Genomic DNA, 18,298 nt, shown 5'->3' on the forward strand with positions numbered 1-18,298 from the left:
GAAAGCAGGGAGGATGGGGAGGGGCAAGGGACTCAGGCAGATAGGAAACTGAGAATGTTCTAGGAAGAGCACTAATCATGTGGGGAGGATTGGGGAATTCCAGAGGGAGAGCTGCGGAGTGAAGTGTGTAGGGTAGGGCCTGCGGAGTTGGGGGTTTAGGGTCACTGGGCTGAGGGGCTAAGAGGCCAGATTTTGGAGGCAGACAGGGAAAGCGCATCCTGTGAGTGAGAGCAGGGCGAGGATAGGGCTAGCGGGCAATGCCAGCACAGGGAAGAAGCCAGGAGGCAGAAGCCAGAGCCCTGCATGGGCCCAGTGATGGGCCAGGAGTGGGTGTGAAGGGCTAGGCAGGGGTCCCCGGGGGCAGAGCCTGCCAGTGCTTGCTGGGCCCCGGGAGAAGGGAACTCCAGTCCCCCAGACCAGCCCTCAGCAGTCATTCAACAGCTGAATTAGGAACCCCACCTCCCTCCCTCACTGGGGGTAGCCCTCCACTCCAGGGATGGACCACCAGGGCCTCAGGCCTCCAGAAGGACCAAGGGGCTTGCAGTGGTCAGGCCTGTGGCCCATAACCTGGCCCCTTCTGGCCTCCTCTGGGCCATTTCTGAGTCTTGGCGGTGGCCCCAGCACAGCCCCCTACCCATCCGCTTGGCTCAAGCCAGGAGCTGAAGAGACTTAAGGTGCCCCAGAAGCCTCCCCTACCCTGGCTGCACGGCAGACCCCAGGACCGGCTCTCCTACCACTTTCAGCCACCCTCAGGCCAGGGCCACAACTCAGGCGGCCACACCCTGGCACAAGCAGGTCCACCTCAGGCAGGTGCCCGGCCTCCACAGGAGGAAGCAGGCAAGCCCAGGAGGCAGACACGGGCCAGGTGACACCAACCCTGGCATCAGGGAAGCTGGGCTGGGACGGGGCACTGAGGTGGGAAAGCCCCAGGGTCCTGTCAGGCCTCACTCCTGCAAGGTAGGCCTCTCAGTGGAGGGAGTAGAGAAGAACACAGCTCCACAGGCCGGGGCACACCGGCGTGATACCCTGACAGGCTCTGGAATCGCACAGAGCCCTGGACGTGATCAGACCAAAGAGGATTCTAGAACAAAGCACTTTTTATTCTGTGAAGGTGTCCCCACTTACACCAGAGCAGCCAGTTCATAATCAGTTCTGTCCTAGGGTTTGCCAGAAGAGCTGTGGCCCAAGTAGGCGGATGCTTCTCTGCCCTGGACCTGTCCAGATGGAGCCTCCAAGGCCTGGCCAGCCATGTGGAGTCCCCTCTAGACGTGCCCTCCCTCCCTGGAGGTGCAGTGGTCAGGCTCAGGATCCACTGTCACAGGAGTGTCTCTACCTGGCCCAAGTGCACGAGTCACAGAGGCAAACGGGTCGGCCACAGCACTGACAAGGAGAGCCATACAGCGCATTCGCCCTGCCCGGGACCCGGTGAAAGCTGTTAGTGGAGGACTGCCTAGCAGAGATGAGCCCTGGGCCCTGGGAAATCTGCCCTGACTGCATGAGATCAGTGGGTGGACAGCGACTGTTCAGGGCTCCAGGCAAGGCCCCAGCAGGACCTCTCTCCCTGAACTGTCCTTGGGGGGCAGAGCCAGCATAACCAGCCATGCGGAGCTAGATCTGCTCTGGGCCAGCTCTGCCCAGGGCCCCACCTTGACCCCTCTAGCAGCTCACGCCCAGGCCCCTAAGCCTCTGTGGGCCAGTGGCCAGGGCTACGTCCACGCCTGCTCATAGTCCAGAGACCAGGCAACTGAGCTGTGGGCAGCTGACATCAGTGAGCGCCTGGGCAGATCCCAAGGCCCCAGGCCAGGGGGTGTGGAGCAGGGCAAGAGGGGCTGTCAAAGCCACAGGGTGGGCTCCTCTAAAGAGGAAGAGGGCGTGCTGACCCTCCACGCCCACAGCTGCTCCCCAGGGGACAGGAAAGGGGTGTAACAGGAGTCCCTGCCAAGGAAGGGTGGCAGTCTAGGTGCTCACCAATTTGGGGACATGAGGAGAGGCAGCAACTATGTGACCCACTGCCAGGCAGTGGCAGCCATCCCCACCCCTCGGGGAAGCACCCAGCTGAGGGGCAGGGGACAGCTCAGCCTTGACCCACCTGTTGGCCGCGCATAGGCTCGGGACACACGACATTTGGCTAGAGTGGCCCACCCCACCCACCCGGCCGCAGGATGCCCTATTAAGGGCATGACCACAGGGCTCTGCCTAGCGTGCTGCCTCTTCCTTGGGCGCCAGCGGCCTCGCGGGTCGAGCGAGGCTGGCAGGGGCGCTGGGTTGGGCTCTGATCCGGACGGCCACCACGGACAAGGTGTCAGAGGCCAGACTGTCAGGCTGGAGGATCTGTCAGGGCCGGCCGGATGGCAGGTAGCCCACAGGGTGGGCGGGAGCCGCGGCGCCGTACCTTTGTACTTCTCCCGCACCTCCTCGTAGGCCTGGATGAAGTCCTGCTCGTCGGGCGGCGGGCCGGGCGGCAGGCGGGCGGCCATGCCGGCGGGCGCGGGACGGGCGGGGCGCTGCGGCGCTGAGCGGGCCTCCAGCCCCCGGCGGCCACTCTGTCCCTGAGGCCCGGCGCGCCGCTTAAAGGGGCCGCCCCCGCCCCGCCCCGCACCCAGGATGCCCCACGGGCGGGGCGGGGCCGGAGCGCGGGGCCCGCGGAGCCCAGGGGAGCTGCAGCCGCGCACCCAGGCGCCTCCCGGCGTTGGCTGGCCCGAGCGGGCTCTGATGCTCCGAGTCTCGGTCCCACGCTGGTCCCAGTGGGCTCACATCCACTTCCCGCTCCCGCCCGGGTCGCTGGCCTGCCAACAGCCTGAATTCTCCTCGCCCGGCTCCCAGCCCTGCAGGGGACCCCTCCCTCACCAGCCTCGATCTCCCCGGCCACCCTACCGCCCCAGGCGCGCCCCTCCCCCCATTCCCTCCATCGCACCTTAGAACCCTGCCATTGCAACAAGGGAGACGGAGCTGGTGTCTTCAATATAAAACCCTTACACACACACGAAATTTAACTATGTATTAAAAGGACTGAAATAGGGGATTTACAGAAGAAAAAATGCTTGGTTAAAAAAAAAATTTCTTTTCCACTCATCATATTGGCAAAGCCACCCGCCCTCTGCCCCGTCCGCCAGAGTTGGCAAATAGCCTCTTTCCGGAATGCGCGGCAGTGTTCCTCTAACTAAACGCTGCACGCCCTGTGACCAGAAGCCCTGTCTAGGGTTCAGTACTAGGAGTGTCATCAGATGCACACACTCTGCCACGGGCGCGGCCGCATGCAGACCACTGCCGCCTGCCAGCAGGGGCTGACACTGGAGAACCAGGACTGCGAGAGGACGTCCAGGGTTCCCTTTCACGTGGGTGAAAAAGAACCTGGTTCTTTGACATCCGCCATGACCCCACGAGCCCCTGGGGGTGGGGCAGACAGCGGCTGTCCTGTGTTCCCACAAGCCGTTGCCTGTGCTTCCAGCCACGAAGTTCCTCGCTGCCCGCATCACCATCCTCGCCTGGCACTGGGCTTCCAGCCCTCTTCCCACATGCCTCGGCCCACCCTCTCAGCCTTCTGCAGGGGCCAGCCTGGCTCTCAGGCACCTCATCATCATTCCGCCCTTGCTGATGGACTGGGGTCTGTGCTCTGGAGTGCCATCATCACACCTGGGCACTGGACCCTCGTCCTGAGGCCTGCAATGGTGGCCCCACAGCAAGTTCAACCTCAGGCCTCATACAGCTGACCGGGTGGAGCCAGCAGGTGGCGCTGTGGGGTCTGCAATCACCTGGGACAGGAGAGGCCCCCTCTCGGGCCTCTCATACCTGCACAGAGCACACAGCAGGTGCTCGGTCAACCAGCAAGTGCTTATGAACTGGACAGACAAAGCCCTTTGGTATTACCTGCAATGCGGATGACCGCTCGCTCGGCAGGGTCCAAGACACTCCCATTCCCCCCGGGACCGCCTCCGCCTCGCCGGCTCCGCTGTGTTTTTTCCAGGTTCCAGGGCAGTGTGTCCCCAGGGCTGGGCGAGCCACTGCCTCCATTGGAGCCATCCTCGACCACTGCCCGAACCTCGGGGTCCTCGCCCGACATGACCTCCTGGAAAGGGAGAAGGAGGGGGGTCACACCTCTGTGTATGGGGGAGATACTGCACACTGACCCATCACATCCTGAACCTAGCCCCTGAGCCCACCCCAGCCACACTATCACCTAGACTCTGACACCTACACCTCTCTTATGTCCCCTCATCCACATGCGGAGCCCCCTCACCCTTTCAAGCCAGACACTGACGTCCTTTCCCCTCATCCACAGTTGGCCTCACTCCCTCCTTGCTCATGCCCCAGACACCCACACAGTGACCCCTTCCAAGACATTGACCTCACTCGCTTCAGTCTATCACCAGGATACTGACCACCACCAACCCCGACCCAGCCCCAACATTCATCTCCACTCCCTTCTCTTAGTCATCCAAATACTGGCCCCTCCACGCTGTCCCCCAGGGGTTCACCCCATCAGAAGACACTGATCCCACTCTTCATCCGTCCAGGCCACACCTGGACCCTGTCTCCTCTAATCTTCAATCAGCCAGCAAGCTCGGCCATCGGGAGCCACCCGGCCTTCAGGGAAGGACCCAGACCCCACGTCCTGAACGCTGGCTGTACCTCCAAGCTGTCTGAACCAACGGACTCCTGTAGCCTTACCCCACCCCAGCTCCAGCGCTGTCCCACCTTGGTCTCCGCAGTGGAAGTCTATAAATAGCTGGAGCCGCAGTGGCGTGGGCCGCGGGAGCTGTGCTGCGGCAACTGACAGGGAGCCTGGCCGCCCCTCCAGCAGCCCACCCTGTGCGGCCGCACACCCGCACCGCCGGGCCGCCAAAGCGCACCCACACCCACGCGTGCACACTCCTCGGCTCCCCCTCCCCACCAGAGCTGGCGTGCAGGAGGTGAATGGGGCTCTGTCCCGGCGAGGGTGGGGTGGCGTGGGGGCACAATGTGGGCTCTGTGCCTCTGCCCTCAGGCTAAGGGCGAGGAGGAGACAGCGGGCACCGAGCTGGGGGCCACCCCGCCGCGCCTCCCACGGGCTCCTCCGCAGGCCGCCTCTGATCCAGCCCCTCGCGCGGCGCCCGGCGGGCAGCCGCACCTCCCCAGCAGCCTTTCCTGCCCACACCCGGGGCACCGCCCGTCCAGTTCCGCAGTCTCCGCGCCCAGAAGTGGTGCCCTCCTGGGGAGGATGGGCCACGACGCAGCCTCCAGTTCCGGGATGCCTGTGGCAGGAGAGCCCCGACCCGACCCCGCATCTCCCGTTCGCCGCGCCTCCCTTTCTCGCCCCGGCCTTACGTGCCTGGTGGCTCAGCTCAGTTGGGTTCGGCCGCTGCAGCCAGACTGCCGTTGCCTGGAGAGCTGCGCAGGCTGCGCGGGCGGGGCGAGCCCGGAACCCCGCCCTGGCCCCAAACCGAGCGCCGCCCGTGCGGTCCTGGCACCCGAGTGCGCGCGGAGCCGGGGGCTCACCGAGGTGGCGGGGCTGGAGCGCGAGCGCGACTTCTCCACAGCGCCCCCGCCGCGCGCACCCCTACCGCTGGGCACGGCCCCCTCCCCGCGCGCAGAAGGCGGGCTGGTAGGCAAGGAGACGTTGTTAGGGGAGCGTGCGTGACACTAAGGCGACGTGGGGTCACTCGGGTGCGCGCTGGGTCCGGCCTCGGCCGTCCGCCCAGGGCCGCCCCAAAGTAGCACTGGGCTCTAGCCACGCCGAGGCTCCCCACCCCGCAAACAGAGGTCGGACCCGGACTCCAGCAGGCCTCCCTGCCTAGTTTCACGTACACGTTTATTCAAACGACATAGTCGCGCCCAAGCTCGGGCGAGGTAGGGCCGAGGCGGGCGGTGTCAGGCCGGCCCACCTTCATCCTGGACGCTGCTCACCCCTGGTAGTTGGGCCGGCCAACGCAGGGACCTGGCCCCGGGGGGAACACAGCCCCAAACCTCCTGGTCCGACCGCCCGTACAGGCACCACAGCAGGACACAGGGATGTCCCCAGGCAATGGAGGGGGCGAGAGGGCGGTGCAGAGCCGAGCCTGGGGAGGAGGAGGCCGGAGGCTGCGCCGAGGGGAGGGTCTCCGGGGTTAGGTGGCTGGGGAGTCGCCCAAGTGCCTAGCGGGCTCTCCAGTGGGAGACCAGGACATGTGCTTGCATGTGATGAGGTGGGTGGGCAGCGCCTGGGTGTCGTGAAAGATGACGAAGATGCTGGGTTGGCGGAGGCAGTCCACCGCGCTGTCGTAGCGCAGGAGCACGTGGCCCGGAGCGCGCAGCGGAGGTGCCCGCAGCCCGCGGTGGCCCTGTCCGTAGTCGCCCGTCAGCACCCGAGCCACGAACACCGCCTTGTGGCCCTCAGCGTTGGGGGGCGAGTAGCGGTCCTGCACCGACAGGGAGGCGCGCTTGGCAAAATACACGCCCTGTCCGTAGAGCGTGCCTGCGGGCGGGATGGGCGGGGGTTAGTGTGGTTCCTTCGGCCGACCCCACGCTCCTGTGGGGCCCCAGGACTTACCGTTGCGGCCGCAGAAGCTGCGGTTGAAGCCGTGTGCGCAGATGTCAGGGACGGTGGGCGCGGATGTGCCGTGGTACAGGACCTGCTCGACTGGGCGCCGGTCGCAGCACTGCTCCAGGCGCTCCCGATGCAGCTCGTACTGCTGCTGCAGCAGCGGGTGCAGCACGCGCTCCACCTGGGGGGGCCACGGTCAGAGCCAGGCTGTTTGGAGACCCTCCACACCCCCTGGGCCATAGGACAGAGCTGTGCCCAGAAATCAAGAGGCCTCTCTTGGAGGAGTTCAGGGTCTAGGGAGACCTCACAGCTCCCGTCATGCTCTGCCCAGTAGCAGGCATTAGGTGGGTGTCAGCCATCTTACTGAGGTGCCAGGTAGCATTGGGGGGCGACCAGGGAGCCGCCCCTTCCAGGGAAGTCTGATCCTTCCAAGGAAGCCTGCAAGTGGGCAACCCAACCACTCACCAGAACTCACCTGAGCTCCGTGCCTGCACTGCCCACAGGACTGTACTCCCCACACCCAGAGATTCCCCCCACCTCTCAGTGATGGGGAGACCAAGGTGACCAACCCTGTGATCACCTGGGAGGAGTCGATTCCAGGACCCAAAAAGTTTCTCAAGAAATTCTAACTAGTCAATTCAGAGGGATGCAAAAGAATATTATATCCATGAAACAAGACTACCTCCAGTGAAAAAGAAACAGTCTGAAAATTAGAAAGTTCTTAACATTAAGAATGGAATTGCTGCACGGCATACAGTGGAAGGCCGAATAATAAGATAATGAAGATGGAGTTCAGGAAGTGACTCAGCGTGCAGAGCTAAAGAAGATTGGAAACTGTGAGAGGACAGATCAGGGAGAGGACAGAGGAGGTCTAACATCTGAGTAACAGGAGCCTCACAAGAAGATGACACACAGGTGATGGGAGCAAGTGAAGGCTTAAGGGGAGACAGTTTCCCTGAGCTGAAGGTGGCATCTTCAGATGGAAAGGATCCACAAAATACCAAGGACAATGGGGAAGGCACGCCCCAGCACCTACCTGCTGGCAAAACTTCAAACTTCAAAGTGAAAGAAAACTCTACAAGTGTCCAGACACACACACACACACACACACACACACACACACACACACACACACACTACACACACATGCCCCAAAATCAGTTTACAAATGTGGGGAAAAAATCTCACATTCTCATACTGGGCTTCACACCAGCAACACTGGATGCTAAGAGACCTCGGAATGATTTTTTTAACCTTTCCAAAAACAAACAATGTTAAAGACTAAAGAAAAAGAGTTAAGTCTGTCAAAGATCTGAAGGGAAACATTTTGATCCTGGACCCTATATCCAGCCAAATTATTAATAGTGAGGAAAAATAAGGACAGATTAAGAAATGCAAGAATCAGCTGTGCTTAAGTTAACAGAAATGTCTTCATAAAAACATAGCATCTTTTGTCTGAAAAACAGTATTACACTAACATCAAATTATAGTTGCAAATTACCTCAAATTGTAAAAGGCAAATAAATTTAAAAGTCCAAGTTGTTTACTACTGACTCAAGGACATCCTCCTACTAAACAAAAAAGGAATCTATGCAAGAGGGTGATGGGTCACCACGAGTAACCCAGCAGCCAAGCACCACATGGAAAAATGAAGAAAGTAAACAAAATTAGGAGCCATTAGACCTTGAATTCTAGAATATTCTTTTTCATGAAACATGGTTTTAATAGCTAGGATTTCATTTCCCTTTTTCCTCTCTGGTCCAGTGGTAAACATTTTTCATTACCATTATATTTTCAAAAGCCTCTGGCCCCAGCACAGAGCTTCATGACAGTTACAGATTAGAAGGTGACATTTGTTGTCAACCTTACCAGCATAAAAATCATGTCACTGACCAAACTATGAAATGGACAAGGGAGGAAGAGGTGAAAGAAGGGGAAGGGAAGCCCATTCTCATCTTCCATGCAGAAAAGCAAGAAATGGTCTCTAAAATTGTTACGTGGAAAGAAGACTCAAGTGTACCGCACAAAGTCACAAAGAATCAAACTCATGTGACTAACAGAACCTTGAGAGTGTGGGGCATGACTGGTGTGTCCTTCCTTCCTCAAAGTGCAAAAGTGGCAGCTGCTAAGTCCAGAAATGCAGGAAAAGTACTCCATGCAAATTACAGTGGCCACCTCCAGGAAAGTGGTGGCGGTGTGGCTGACTGGGCCAGGTCTGGCAAAGGCCCGAGGTTCTGCAATTCTGGCCAGCTCCAGGTCTCTGCTGCTGCTGCTCAGTCGTCCCCCACCCCCAACTCTGTGCATAGAGTCAAGAGGGCCACCTGCCTTCACAGCACAGGGCACCAGCTTGCCACTGTCCCTTCCTTCCTGCCGGTCTGTGGCCAGCACACCCCCCGAGATTCTTTCCCCTTAGTCCTGAGCACTGAGCCCTGCACTCTGCTCCAGCTCCGCTCTCATCCCCCTCCTTCCTTCCGTGGCCAGCTCATCTTCAGACTTGTCCCTGCTCTCACCTCCCAGTTACTCTTGGTCACTGGGCACTGCCCTCACACTTGCTTGCCAGCAGACCAGCCTGGCGCAGCCTCCTCCTCAGTCCTTCCTTCCAGTCGGCCGTGCAGAAACTCTGGGCCTTGCAGCCCTCCAGGGTCCCCCCACTGCCTCCCAAGCCCCTCCTTTTGGCCCCTTCTTCCTTCCTGCCTGGACAGCCAGGAGCTCCTGGGGTTCCCAGAGCTTCACTTTGGCCCCTCACCAGTTGTTCCCAGCCTTTCCTGAAACACACCCACACTCAGAGTTGCCACATTTTGCAAGTAAAAATGCAGGAGGAAGCTGCCTCCCTGCAGCGGCCCCCTTGCTGGAGCCCACCCCGTGGGAGGCAGAGGAGTGCAGAGAATTGCGCGAGGGGCAGTACGCGGAATGAGTAATCCTCATAGTAGCCACAAGATGGCAGTACCACCCCACGCTCCAGAGCCGGGAACTGTGGCATGGAGATGGTCATGCTATCCACGGCCATCTGGCTATCATTGGCAAAGTGGGGTCCTGTGCTGGGACCCCCTAACCTCTACAGCCTTCCGCCTCCCTGTCCCAGACTTGTCAACACATTTCAGGCGGGGAACGGGGCTGGGGAGGCCCAGTGTTCCTCTGTCCCCCACAGCCTCCAGCCTGCTGGGCAGCTTCTGGCCAGCTGACCCTAGCATAGGTAAGGCTGATGGCCCCCAGGTTCTGCAAAGCAGAAATGGTGCCATGAGCCTGGGAGGCCAGAGGCTGGGAGGACAGAGTGTGGACTCACCCGGACAATGCGGATCCTGCCAGGGGGTGCGTCCAAGGTGTCGTAGAAGGCCTGTACCACCATCTGGAATTCCCTGCTGCTCTCAGCCAGACACTCCAGCCTGCCCAAGGACTCCCTCAGCCTCTGTTGTGGCACTGACACACAGAGAGGAAGGGGGTCGAGGCCATGCCTGGGGCACCAGCCCCCAATAGCTGGCCCACTCCACCCCCACCCCCCCAGTCTGGATGGCAGACTCACGAGGGGGCCCCGAAGCCACCAAGAGAGAGCTCAAACTCTGATCCTGGGGGCCAGCCAGCAGTGCTGCTAAGTGGCGGGCCGCACGGGTGGGCTGGGCCGCAAAGCCACGGAGGACGGTGCAGTCACCGCGACAGGCAACACTCACGCCGTGGCACCGCTCCAAGCGGGCACACAGCTCTGCGGGCAGCACACAGTCCTGGGGCCCCACTGTCTCCTCCCAGAGGTGCCCCTCCAAGGCAGCCTCTAGTGCTCGGTTCAGCTCATCCATATCCTGCTCAAAGGCTGCATGCACCACCAGCTGGGCCCAGCCGCCAGAGTCTGAATCCAGGAGCTCCTCTTCTTTCTCCAAGGTGGGTAGCTCCAACAAGGAGAGGGCCAGGGCTCGCTGCAGTGCGACAGCCTCCTCCTGCTCAGCCACCTGGCCTCGTGGCTCCAGTGACCGGTAGAGAGCCAGCTGCAGGGCAGCCTCCTCCTCCAGCCGCCCAGATGCCCCAGTGCTGGGGGCCACGGGCCCCTCCCCGGCCCTGGGAGTCACTTCTTCCTCCTCTTCCAGCAACTCAGGCACCCCAGTGCTGGGGGCCACGGGCCCCTCCCCAGCCCTGGGAGTCGCTTCCTCCAGCTGCCCCTCAGACTTCTTCTCTCCCAGCTCAAGCGGCAGCCAGTCTTCCCCGTCCAGGCCCTCCAGGGTGGCCAGCAGCTCTTGGACCTCCTCTAGGGGCAGGGAGAGGCACTGGGTCAGGGGTCCAGCCCAGCCAGGGTGGGGCTGAGAGAGAGGACGAGCCAGGAATGGGTGGAAGATGGAGGAGGCCTTAGAGGGTATATGGTCACGAGACCGAGACAGGTGGGACTGCAGAGCAGTAGGACAAACCATGAGGTCAAGAAAGGGCCACAGGATGTGCTTGGTGTCCTCAGGGAGCCCTACCCAGGCTCACGTTCTCCTGGTCACTGTCCATATTGTCTGGAGGCCACAGGGTGTGGGAGTGGCCAGGGAGGGCCTGGAGGGTCTCAGCGAGGTCCGCCTGTTGGGAGGGAGTGTCAGGGCTCACCTGGTGCATACCCCGCCCCAGGGGCCTCTGAGCAAGGGTGGAGGTACCAGGAGCTGAGGAGTGAAAAGGGGCGGGCAGGAGTGGGCTCCATCTCTACCTCTCCAGGGTCTGTGTCCAGGGCGGCCCTGTTCAGACGCTCTGTCCCAAAGACACACTGGAACTGAGCCTCCAGCCCCTGAAGAAGGCTCTGCCCCTCTGGGCTCAGCAGGAACCTGGCGCTGCCTGGGTGCTTCAGGCTCAGTACGTGACAGCTAATGCTGCCCAGCAGACTTTGCAGAAACTCCTCGGCTGCCTGGCACGGTGCCAGGGCTCCACAGAGCTGCAGGACCACGGGGTGGGGTGGGGGCAGTTTTCAGGTTTAGGGCACAGGATAGGCAACCAGAGCCCCCAGCAGGAGAGGAGGGTCAAAGGAGGAATCGTCAGGGGTCACTCACCCGAAATCCAATCATATCTGGTCCCTCAAGTGGGAAGAGGGCAACGTCTCCCAGGCCAGCAAGAAGGTCCTCGTGGTAGAGCTGCATGAAGCGCACCGCTCCCGGCTCCATCAGCAGCACCGTCTCCACCAGGCCCTCCTGCCCTGGCGACCCCACAGGCCCCAGGCTCCCCGACCCCATCTGCCCTGGAGACCCCATGGCGATCTCCAGTGGGCCTGGAGACCCCATAGGCCCCGGGCTCACTAGCCCTGCCTGCTCTGGAGACCCCACAGTCCCCAGGCTCACCTGGGGCCCCTCCTGTTCTGAAGACCCCATGGGCTCCAGGCTGACTGGCCCGGCTTGTCCCAGAGAGGACCTGTCCTGGAGAGGACCTGCCCTCAGAGAGGTTCCCGATCGCCCTGGTGCCTCCTCAGAGCCCGGTGTCATGTCCCCTGCACAATTCTGTGCCCTCACTGGCCCTCCAGCCTCCAGGAGAGCATGCTCGGTGGCCCCAGGCCCCAGCATGGCTAGGTGGTTCCCTCCACTGATGTCTTTGGCAAGCTCCTCAGGCTCCAGGACATCGTAGTGGGGCACGAGGCTCAGCTCGGAGCCCTGCAGCCAGTGGTCCTGCTGCAGCACCCGTTCAGCCGCTGGGAGGAAGGGAAAAGGCCAGAAGACCGTCAGGGCTCCGAGGGACAGCGGGGGCTGGGCTGGGTCTGTGCAGCCCTACTCACCCTGCCATTGCTGGAAGGAGACGACGGTGCCCAGGCCCCCAGGCAGGCTGCGCACGCCTTCCAGGGCCCCGCCTCCACTGCGGCGCTCATTCTCCAGGTACAGCTCCAGCAGCAGCAGGTCTGCAGGGGGGCTGCTCTCCACTACACGCACGGCTCGGGCCCAGGGCACCCAGGCCAGGGACACCTCCGCCCCATCCAGGTCCAGGGCCCGGGCCCGCTCCTTCAGGACACAGACTTCTGCGGGGAGGATGCGAGTCAGCTCAGGGCATTTCCCCCAACGGGCACATCTGCCCCAACCCTGCCTCTCACCTGCCTCAGAAAGGGGCACAGGTAGCTGGACCAGGGCCCGGTCTGGTCGGGGACTAGCCAGGCTGTGGCAGGGCTGCTCCAGGTGCCCTGTGGCACAAAGAAGGGCTTGCACATACTGCTCCAGGTGCTGGGGTGCAGTGCCAGGAGACAGCCCTTGGAGCAGCAGGCGTGTCGGGGCGCGTGGTGGGGCCGGCCGCAGGCTCAGTCGAGCACCTTGAAGCACGTGTGCCTCCTGGGCCAAGACCCTTGCTGCGTCTGCAGGCAGGGGTAGAGTGGGGTGTCAGGGCTGACTGCGGGTGGGGGGCCCAGACTGCCCCTTTTCATCGGTCCCCTCACCTGCAGGCTCCCGAAAGGTGAGTATGCCCCCGAGGCCAAGTCTTTGCCAACTCAACACAGGTCCTCCCCCAGAGCCTCGGCGATTCTCGAAGTAAAGTGTGAGCAGCTCGTCCGGGATGTCAGGGGGCAGCCCGCTGAGTTCCACTGCTGCCCCCACGTCCGCTTCTGCCTCCCCCATCACAGCCCTGGGGCCGGAAGAGCGGGTAGGGTAGCAGTCCCACAGTCCTGCCTCACCCCTCCCAGCCCCTTCCAGGCCCCTTGGTGGCATTCCTGGCACCCCTCGTCATTAAGGGCGTCCCACATCCCCACACTTACACTCCCCCACTACCTGGGCCGCCGTCAGCCAGGACTCCCTCGCCGGCCCTGAAGCAGAAGGCCTGGGGCAGGAAAACAAAAGTGAAAGTGTTGGAGGGAGGGGCCTGTGGTGCTGGGGCTGAGTGCCTGCCTCTCGGTACTTTCATTCTCAGGCCCCTCCTCTAGAACTTTCCAGCCCCACCCCCCAGTTCCTCAGCCCGCAGCCCAACCCACCAATACCATCTGTCCCACCCCAGCCCACCGGCTGGTAGAGTGGGTAAAGTGGCTCCTGGCAGTTCTCCACTCCTACTGGCCCTCCCCTGTGAACCGCAAAACGTCCAACCACAGTCCCTGCTAAATCCAGCAGGGGACTCGAGTCGCTGCCCCCACTTCAAGGATCTCTAGCCTCTTTGTTACCACCCCCCCACCACCACCACTGCGGGCAGCATGACCCCTCGACTCTCCAGGCCTAGCCCGGCTGGGGCAGGCTCTCCACTCTCCCCAGCAACCTTCACAACTGCAACCGTGCTCACCCTTAAACAGCTAGCAAGTGACCCACTCCCACCTCATGAGCACGGAGGGCAAGCAGCTTCCTCGCTCTCTCAACATCACAGCACAGCCTTCCTCCACCTCCTGCACTCCCTTCCCGGTGGCTCTCTCTCTGATTCATGCACCTGCCCAGCCGTCCCATCCTGCGTTGTCGTCGTTGTTGTCAAAGTTGTCACCAAGGCCAACCCCAGAAGGTGCAGGCACTGTGCTGACACGCCCTGCTGCAGCAAATCCCCTCATCGCAGAAGGGGACATGGAGGTGCAGACAGGGCCTGTGGCAGTCCTGACCCTCACGCTCAGGTGCACCTTTAGAACCCACACTCCCTCTGCCACTTAATCCCCCCTTTGCTCCTCCTCCAGTGGCATCCAGCCTTTCAGAGTTGTGCCCATTCCTGCTCTCCCACCTCCCACTTACCGCTCAGCCACTGAAACCCGGCCTCCACCCTTGCTGCTCCTCCAGGGGACGGAGCAGCTCTCTAGCCTGACCCCAAGCTGCACACCCAGCACCTTGGCTGCTCCCACCCTGGTCCAAGCCTTCATCATCTCTCGCTTGAATCATGACGCTAACTTCTTAACCGATCTCTCTCTGCCACTCCTGCCCACTCCTACTGTCCATCCCCAGAAGAAGGCAGAGTGAGCCTTGTAAGTGGCAGCAGCAGCTGCTGGAGCCCCGGCCGTGGCAAAGCCAAGGTCCTCTGGATGTCCTGCCAGGCTGGACTGACAGGGCCCCAGCACTGTCTGGCTGCATCCCCCTGCATCCCTGATGCTCACTTGTCTGGCACAGCAGACCCTCCCAGTAGGGTCCCTAGGCCCCAGGTGGGGAGACACTCCTGCAGGGGCTCCAGGAGACAGCCCAGTAGGGGTGTCCCTGGCTGTGGCAGCTAGCACTTCCTCAAGACCCATGAAGCTGAGGAAAGTTAACTTTCCTGGGCCATCTCTAAGCCTCAGCCCCTTAGCAGTGAAACAGGGCTAGAAATGCCACCCTTGTATCTTGTGGATCTGTCATGAAAACAAGTGAGAATTGGTCTAATAGGGGCTCGGACTAGTTTGATAGAGAGGGTGCAGCAATTAAGCAGTTAGGTCTCTTGATTTGAGATAGACTTGTTTGAAAGGGAAAGTAAGATTTTAAGGCCAAGGAAGGATGGAGGGTGCTCATCAGACTCAGCAAATCACTTAAGCAAACTGGCAAGGCTAGGTATCAGCCTCCAGGGGTCCACAGCCCTCAGGGCCCAAGTGTGGACCGCGGGGCTCGGGCCTGTGTGTCGGAAAGAAGCCAGCAGGGAATCCAGATCAGGCACAGTCGGTCCGGGAGCAGCCTCGCGTTCTCTGCGGAGTCCAGCGCGCGGACCCGCCCCTGCGCCGCCAGCCCCGCCCCAGGCCCCGCCCCGTCACAAGGCCCCGCTGCGTCTCCCGAGCCGCAGGCGCCAGCCCAGCCGAGCTGGCCGCCGAGCGGGTGCGGGTGCGGGTGCGGGCGCGGGTGCGGGCGCGGGCGCGGGCACGGGCACGGGTGTGGGCGCAGCGGCTGTCGACCGCGCGGCCGCGCAGCGGACACTGTGCGCAGGGTCCTGAGGCGCCCCGCGAGTGGTGAGTCCCCAGCCCCAGGCCAGCAGCGTGTCTCCTGGCTCAGCTGGCCGGCTGCCGCCGCCCCCGCGAGGGCCCTTCGCAGCCGAGAGGAGCCGCGGGGGGTCAGCCGGTGGGTCGGGCCCGGCGCGCGGCCCGCGGGGGCCCGGGCGGCGGCGGGGGTGGGGGCCGGACGGTCAGGAGCGGGAGGGCGGGGGCGGCGCGCTGCGACGACGCCGGGTTCTGCGGCTCGAGCGCCCCTCGAACGGCCCGAGGACCCACCCGGCCCTCGGTGGGGGTTCGGTGGCCACCGCCACCAACCGCCTCGCCCCTACGTCTGCTTTGTTCCCCCGCACGCCCTCTTGTCGCTTCCATCCCCCACACACCCCCGCAACCTGCTGTTCCTGGCGTGCCCCACTGGTAGGCACCCCGGCAGCCGATCCAGGCCTGCTGCCCCCACCCTGGGAGCGAGGGACGCTCGGGCCGGCTCCTGGAGAGGGCTCAGGGCTCCAGCTGGTCACAGATGGCGTGGGGATTTCCTGGGATAGAAATAGCCGCCGGCTCTGGCCCCTTAAAGCGGCTTAAGGGGCGGGATGGAAGAGGAGGGTCTGGGCACACCCCCACACCTCCCCGACCGCGCCCCCAGCCCAGACCAGCCCAGACCCGGGCGCAGCTCTGACCCAGGAGAGGTCAACAGCTGTGAGAAAGCCCCTCCGGTTGCTTGTGAGAAAGAGCTGAAGCCAAAAATCCCGAGGCTGATAAAGTCATCCCCTAGTCCATCACCTCCTCCATCTTTGGGGTCGGCCTGGAGACCCCCTTCTGAACCCTCACGCCCAGCCACCCGGTCCCCACCCGCCTCTCCTGGCCCCTCTTCCTGGGCTCCCCATGGCCCTGTGGCGAAGGTCATGAATCCCTCTCCTTCCATCCTGGTTCTCTGCAGCAGGTGGGGTGCCCGGCTTGTTCATGTCACCGCAGGGCTAACTGTTCTCTCTCTCTCCTCTAGGGGAAGACCGCAGAATCTGAGGCCATGTCCCATGAAAAGAGTTTCTTAGTGTCTGCGGACAGCTACCCTCCCCCCAACCCTGGATATCCTGTGGGGCCCCAGCCCTCCATGCCTCCCTATCCTGGGGCCCCTTACCCACAGCCCCCATTCCAGCCTTCCCCCTATGGCCAGCCAGGGTATCCCCAGGGCCCCAGCTCCTATCCCCAAGGGGGCTACCCTCAGGACCCCTATCCCCCAGGGGGCTACCCTCAGGGCCCCTACCCCCAAGGGGGCTACCCTCAGGGGCCATATCCGCAGAGCCCCTTTCCCCCCAACCCCTATGGACAACCACAGGCCTTCCCGGCACAGGACCTTGGCTGTGAGTAGTGGGGCAGGGGTAGGGCGAGGGCAGGGGCTCCCGGCTCCAGTGAGTGGCACTGACCCAGCCCATCCTGCTCCTCAGCACCTCAGCATGGGACCTACCACGAGGAGGGGCCCCCATCCTACTATGACAACCAGGACTTCCCTGCCACCAACTGGGATGACAAGAGCATCCGCCAGGCCTTCATCCGGAAGGTGGGCTGCGGGGCTGGGGAGGGCCCAGGCGGCTGCGTTGGCCAGGGCTCTGAGCTGCCTCCCTCCCCAGGTGTTCCTGGTGCTGACCCTGCAGCTGTCCGTGACTCTGTCCACCGTAGCTGTGTTCACCTTCGTCGGGAAGGTGAAGGGCTTTGTCCGGGAGAATGTCTGGACCTACTATGTCTCCTATGCCGTCTTCTTCATCTCCCTCATTGTCCTTAGCTGCTGTGGGGACTTCCGGCGAAAGCACCCCTGGAATCTCGTTGCACTGGTAACCCAAGACCTGAGCCCTTAGCCCCTGGGGCCCAGCCTTCCCACCACACACTCTCCCTCTTTGGAGCCACAGAGGGCCTAGGGGTGGGAGTGGGGCAGCGGCTCCCCACACTCAAGGCTACGTCTGCCCACAGTCCATCCTGACCGTCAGTCTGTCCTACATGGTGGGCATGATTGCCAGCTTCTACGACACCGAGGCGGTCATCATGGCCGTAGGCATCACCACGACCGTCTGCTTCACAGTGGTCATCTTCTCCATGCAGGTGAGGGACCCCCCAGGGCAGGGCTGCCAGCCCTGGGGGCCCAGAGGCCTCCGGGGGTGTGGCACCCAGGGTCTCCTGTCCCTCCCTGTGCCCTCAGACGCGCTACGACTTCACCTCTTGCATGGGCGTGCTCCTGGTGAGCATGGTGGTGCTGATCATCTTTGCCATCCTGTGCATCTTCATCCGGAACCGCATCCTGGAGATTGTGTATGCCTCGCTCGGCGCTCTGCTCTTCACCTGCGTGAGTGACGGGGTGGGCCACCCGGGGCAGGATGCTGGGCAGGTGGGCTTGTCCTTCAGCACCCCGTGCTGTCATCCGCAGTTCCTGGCAGTGGACACCCAGCTGCTGCTGGGGAACAAGCAGCTGTCCCTGAGCCCGGAGGAGTATGTGTTCGCCGCATTGAACCTGTATACGGACATCATCAACATTTTCCTGTACATCCTCACTATCATTGGCCGCGCCAAGGAGTAGCCTGAGCCCCTGGCTCACGTGGGGCCCCACTCGGGTGGCGTGCTTGGCCTGGACCCTGCCCCTGATGTGGCCGTTCCTCGGTACCTCCCCTCTCTGATACCCGTGCACAGCCTGGGACAGAGGGAACCCTTCTCCAACCCTCCTGTGTGTATACTGCAGACGCCTCTGTTCAGACCCGCTGTGGCCAGCATGGCCCCTCCTAGCCCTCCCACCCCGCCAAAGGGTAGCGGGGCTGGGCCTCCGTGCCACCTCCTGCCCACTTACTGTTGCATGAGCCCCATCTGCCAGCCCACCCCAGGGCCTGGGGGGGCAACATCAGGTCCCAGGGGAGAGGGATTGAGCCAAGAGGTGAGGGTGCACGTCTCCCCTCCTGTCCCAGCTCTCCTGCCTGGCATAGAGCATCCCTTTCCCCTCCCCACCCCCACGCTGGAGCGCTGTCCTCTGGGGGACCTGAGGGTGAGGGTCTCATCCC

The 18,298-nt window shown here is 62.5% G+C and overlaps 3 protein-coding genes across 9 annotated transcripts in view; 1 reads left to right on the plus strand and 2 right to left on the minus strand.

Annotated features, from left to right (window-relative positions):
* PLEC (plectin) overlaps positions 1–5,445 on the minus strand; it is a 55,894-nt gene extending 50,449 nt beyond the window's left edge. For 4 of the 7 annotated variants that reach the window (XM_074352695.1, XM_074352672.1, XM_074352671.1 and 1 more), the window contains exons 1-2: positions 5,309–5,445; positions 3,868–4,066 (exon numbers count right to left, since the gene is read on the minus strand). In XM_074352695.1, the coding sequence (XP_074208796.1) occupies positions 3,868–4,060 (193 nt within the window). In that variant the 5' untranslated portion in view covers positions 4,061–4,066; positions 5,309–5,445. Of the gene's footprint in view, positions 1–2,392; positions 2,551–3,867; positions 4,067–5,308 lie in introns of those variants that run through there. The other 3 variants (XM_074352688.1, XM_074352683.1, XM_074352681.1) reach the window with 1 other exon arrangement.
* A 496-nt stretch (positions 5,446–5,941) lies between these two features.
* Positions 5,942–14,984, minus strand: PARP10 (poly(ADP-ribose) polymerase family member 10). Its single transcript, XM_074352745.1, has 12 exons — positions 13,717–14,984; positions 13,173–13,234; positions 12,858–13,042; positions 12,522–12,776; positions 12,213–12,449; positions 11,500–12,128; positions 11,163–11,384; positions 10,942–11,038; positions 10,020–10,730; positions 9,783–9,916; positions 6,506–6,680; positions 5,942–6,430 (listed from the first exon to the last, which is right to left on the minus strand). The coding sequence occupies exons 1-12, from the start codon at positions 13,840–13,842 to the stop codon at positions 6,084–6,086; spliced, it is 3,180 nt and encodes a 1,059-aa protein (XP_074208846.1). The 5' UTR covers positions 13,843–14,984; the 3' UTR covers positions 5,942–6,083.
* Positions 14,985–15,121: 137 nt separating this feature from the next.
* GRINA (glutamate ionotropic receptor NMDA type subunit associated protein 1) lies at positions 15,122–18,047 on the plus strand. The gene is made up of 7 exons (XM_074352886.1): positions 15,122–15,284; positions 16,264–16,621; positions 16,706–16,818; positions 16,889–17,089; positions 17,226–17,354; positions 17,452–17,595; positions 17,677–18,047. Exons 2-7 carry the CDS (start codon positions 16,288–16,290, stop codon positions 17,824–17,826), a joined length of 1,071 nt encoding a protein of 356 aa, XP_074208987.1. The 5' UTR covers positions 15,122–15,284; positions 16,264–16,287; the 3' UTR covers positions 17,827–18,047.
* Positions 18,048–18,298: the final 251 nt, after the last annotated feature.

This window comes from Camelus bactrianus, chromosome 25 (assembly GCF_048773025.1).
Source record: "Camelus bactrianus isolate YW-2024 breed Bactrian camel chromosome 25, ASM4877302v1, whole genome shotgun sequence".
In the NCBI taxonomy this organism is placed as follows: domain Eukaryota; kingdom Metazoa; phylum Chordata; class Mammalia; order Artiodactyla; family Camelidae; genus Camelus; species Camelus bactrianus.

Bases quoted from the DNA above. Each gene is read 5' to 3' on its own strand.
- PARP10 (XM_074352745.1), bottom strand. From the start codon at position 13,842: ATGGGACGGCTGGGCAGGTGCATGAATCAGAGAGAGAGCCACCGGGAA. The intron at 12,129-12,212 runs GTGAGTAGGGCT...CCTTCCTCCCAG, and splicing joins CTCCTTCCAGCAATGGCAGG to CGGCTGAACGGGTGCTGCAG. The intron at 6,681-9,782 runs GTGAGTCCACAC...TGGCCCCCCCAG, and splicing joins GCAGGATCCGCATTGTCCGG to GTGGAGCGCGTGCTGCACCC.
- GRINA (XM_074352886.1), top strand. From the start codon at position 16,288: ATGTCCCATGAAAAGAGTTTCTTAGTGTCTGCGGACAGCTACCCTCCC. The intron at 16,622-16,705 runs GTGAGTAGTGGG...CCTGCTCCTCAG, and splicing joins CCCGGCACAGGACCTTGGCT to CACCTCAGCATGGGACCTAC. The intron at 16,819-16,888 runs GTGGGCTGCGGG...CTCCCTCCCCAG, and splicing joins GCCAGGCCTTCATCCGGAAG to GTGTTCCTGGTGCTGACCCT.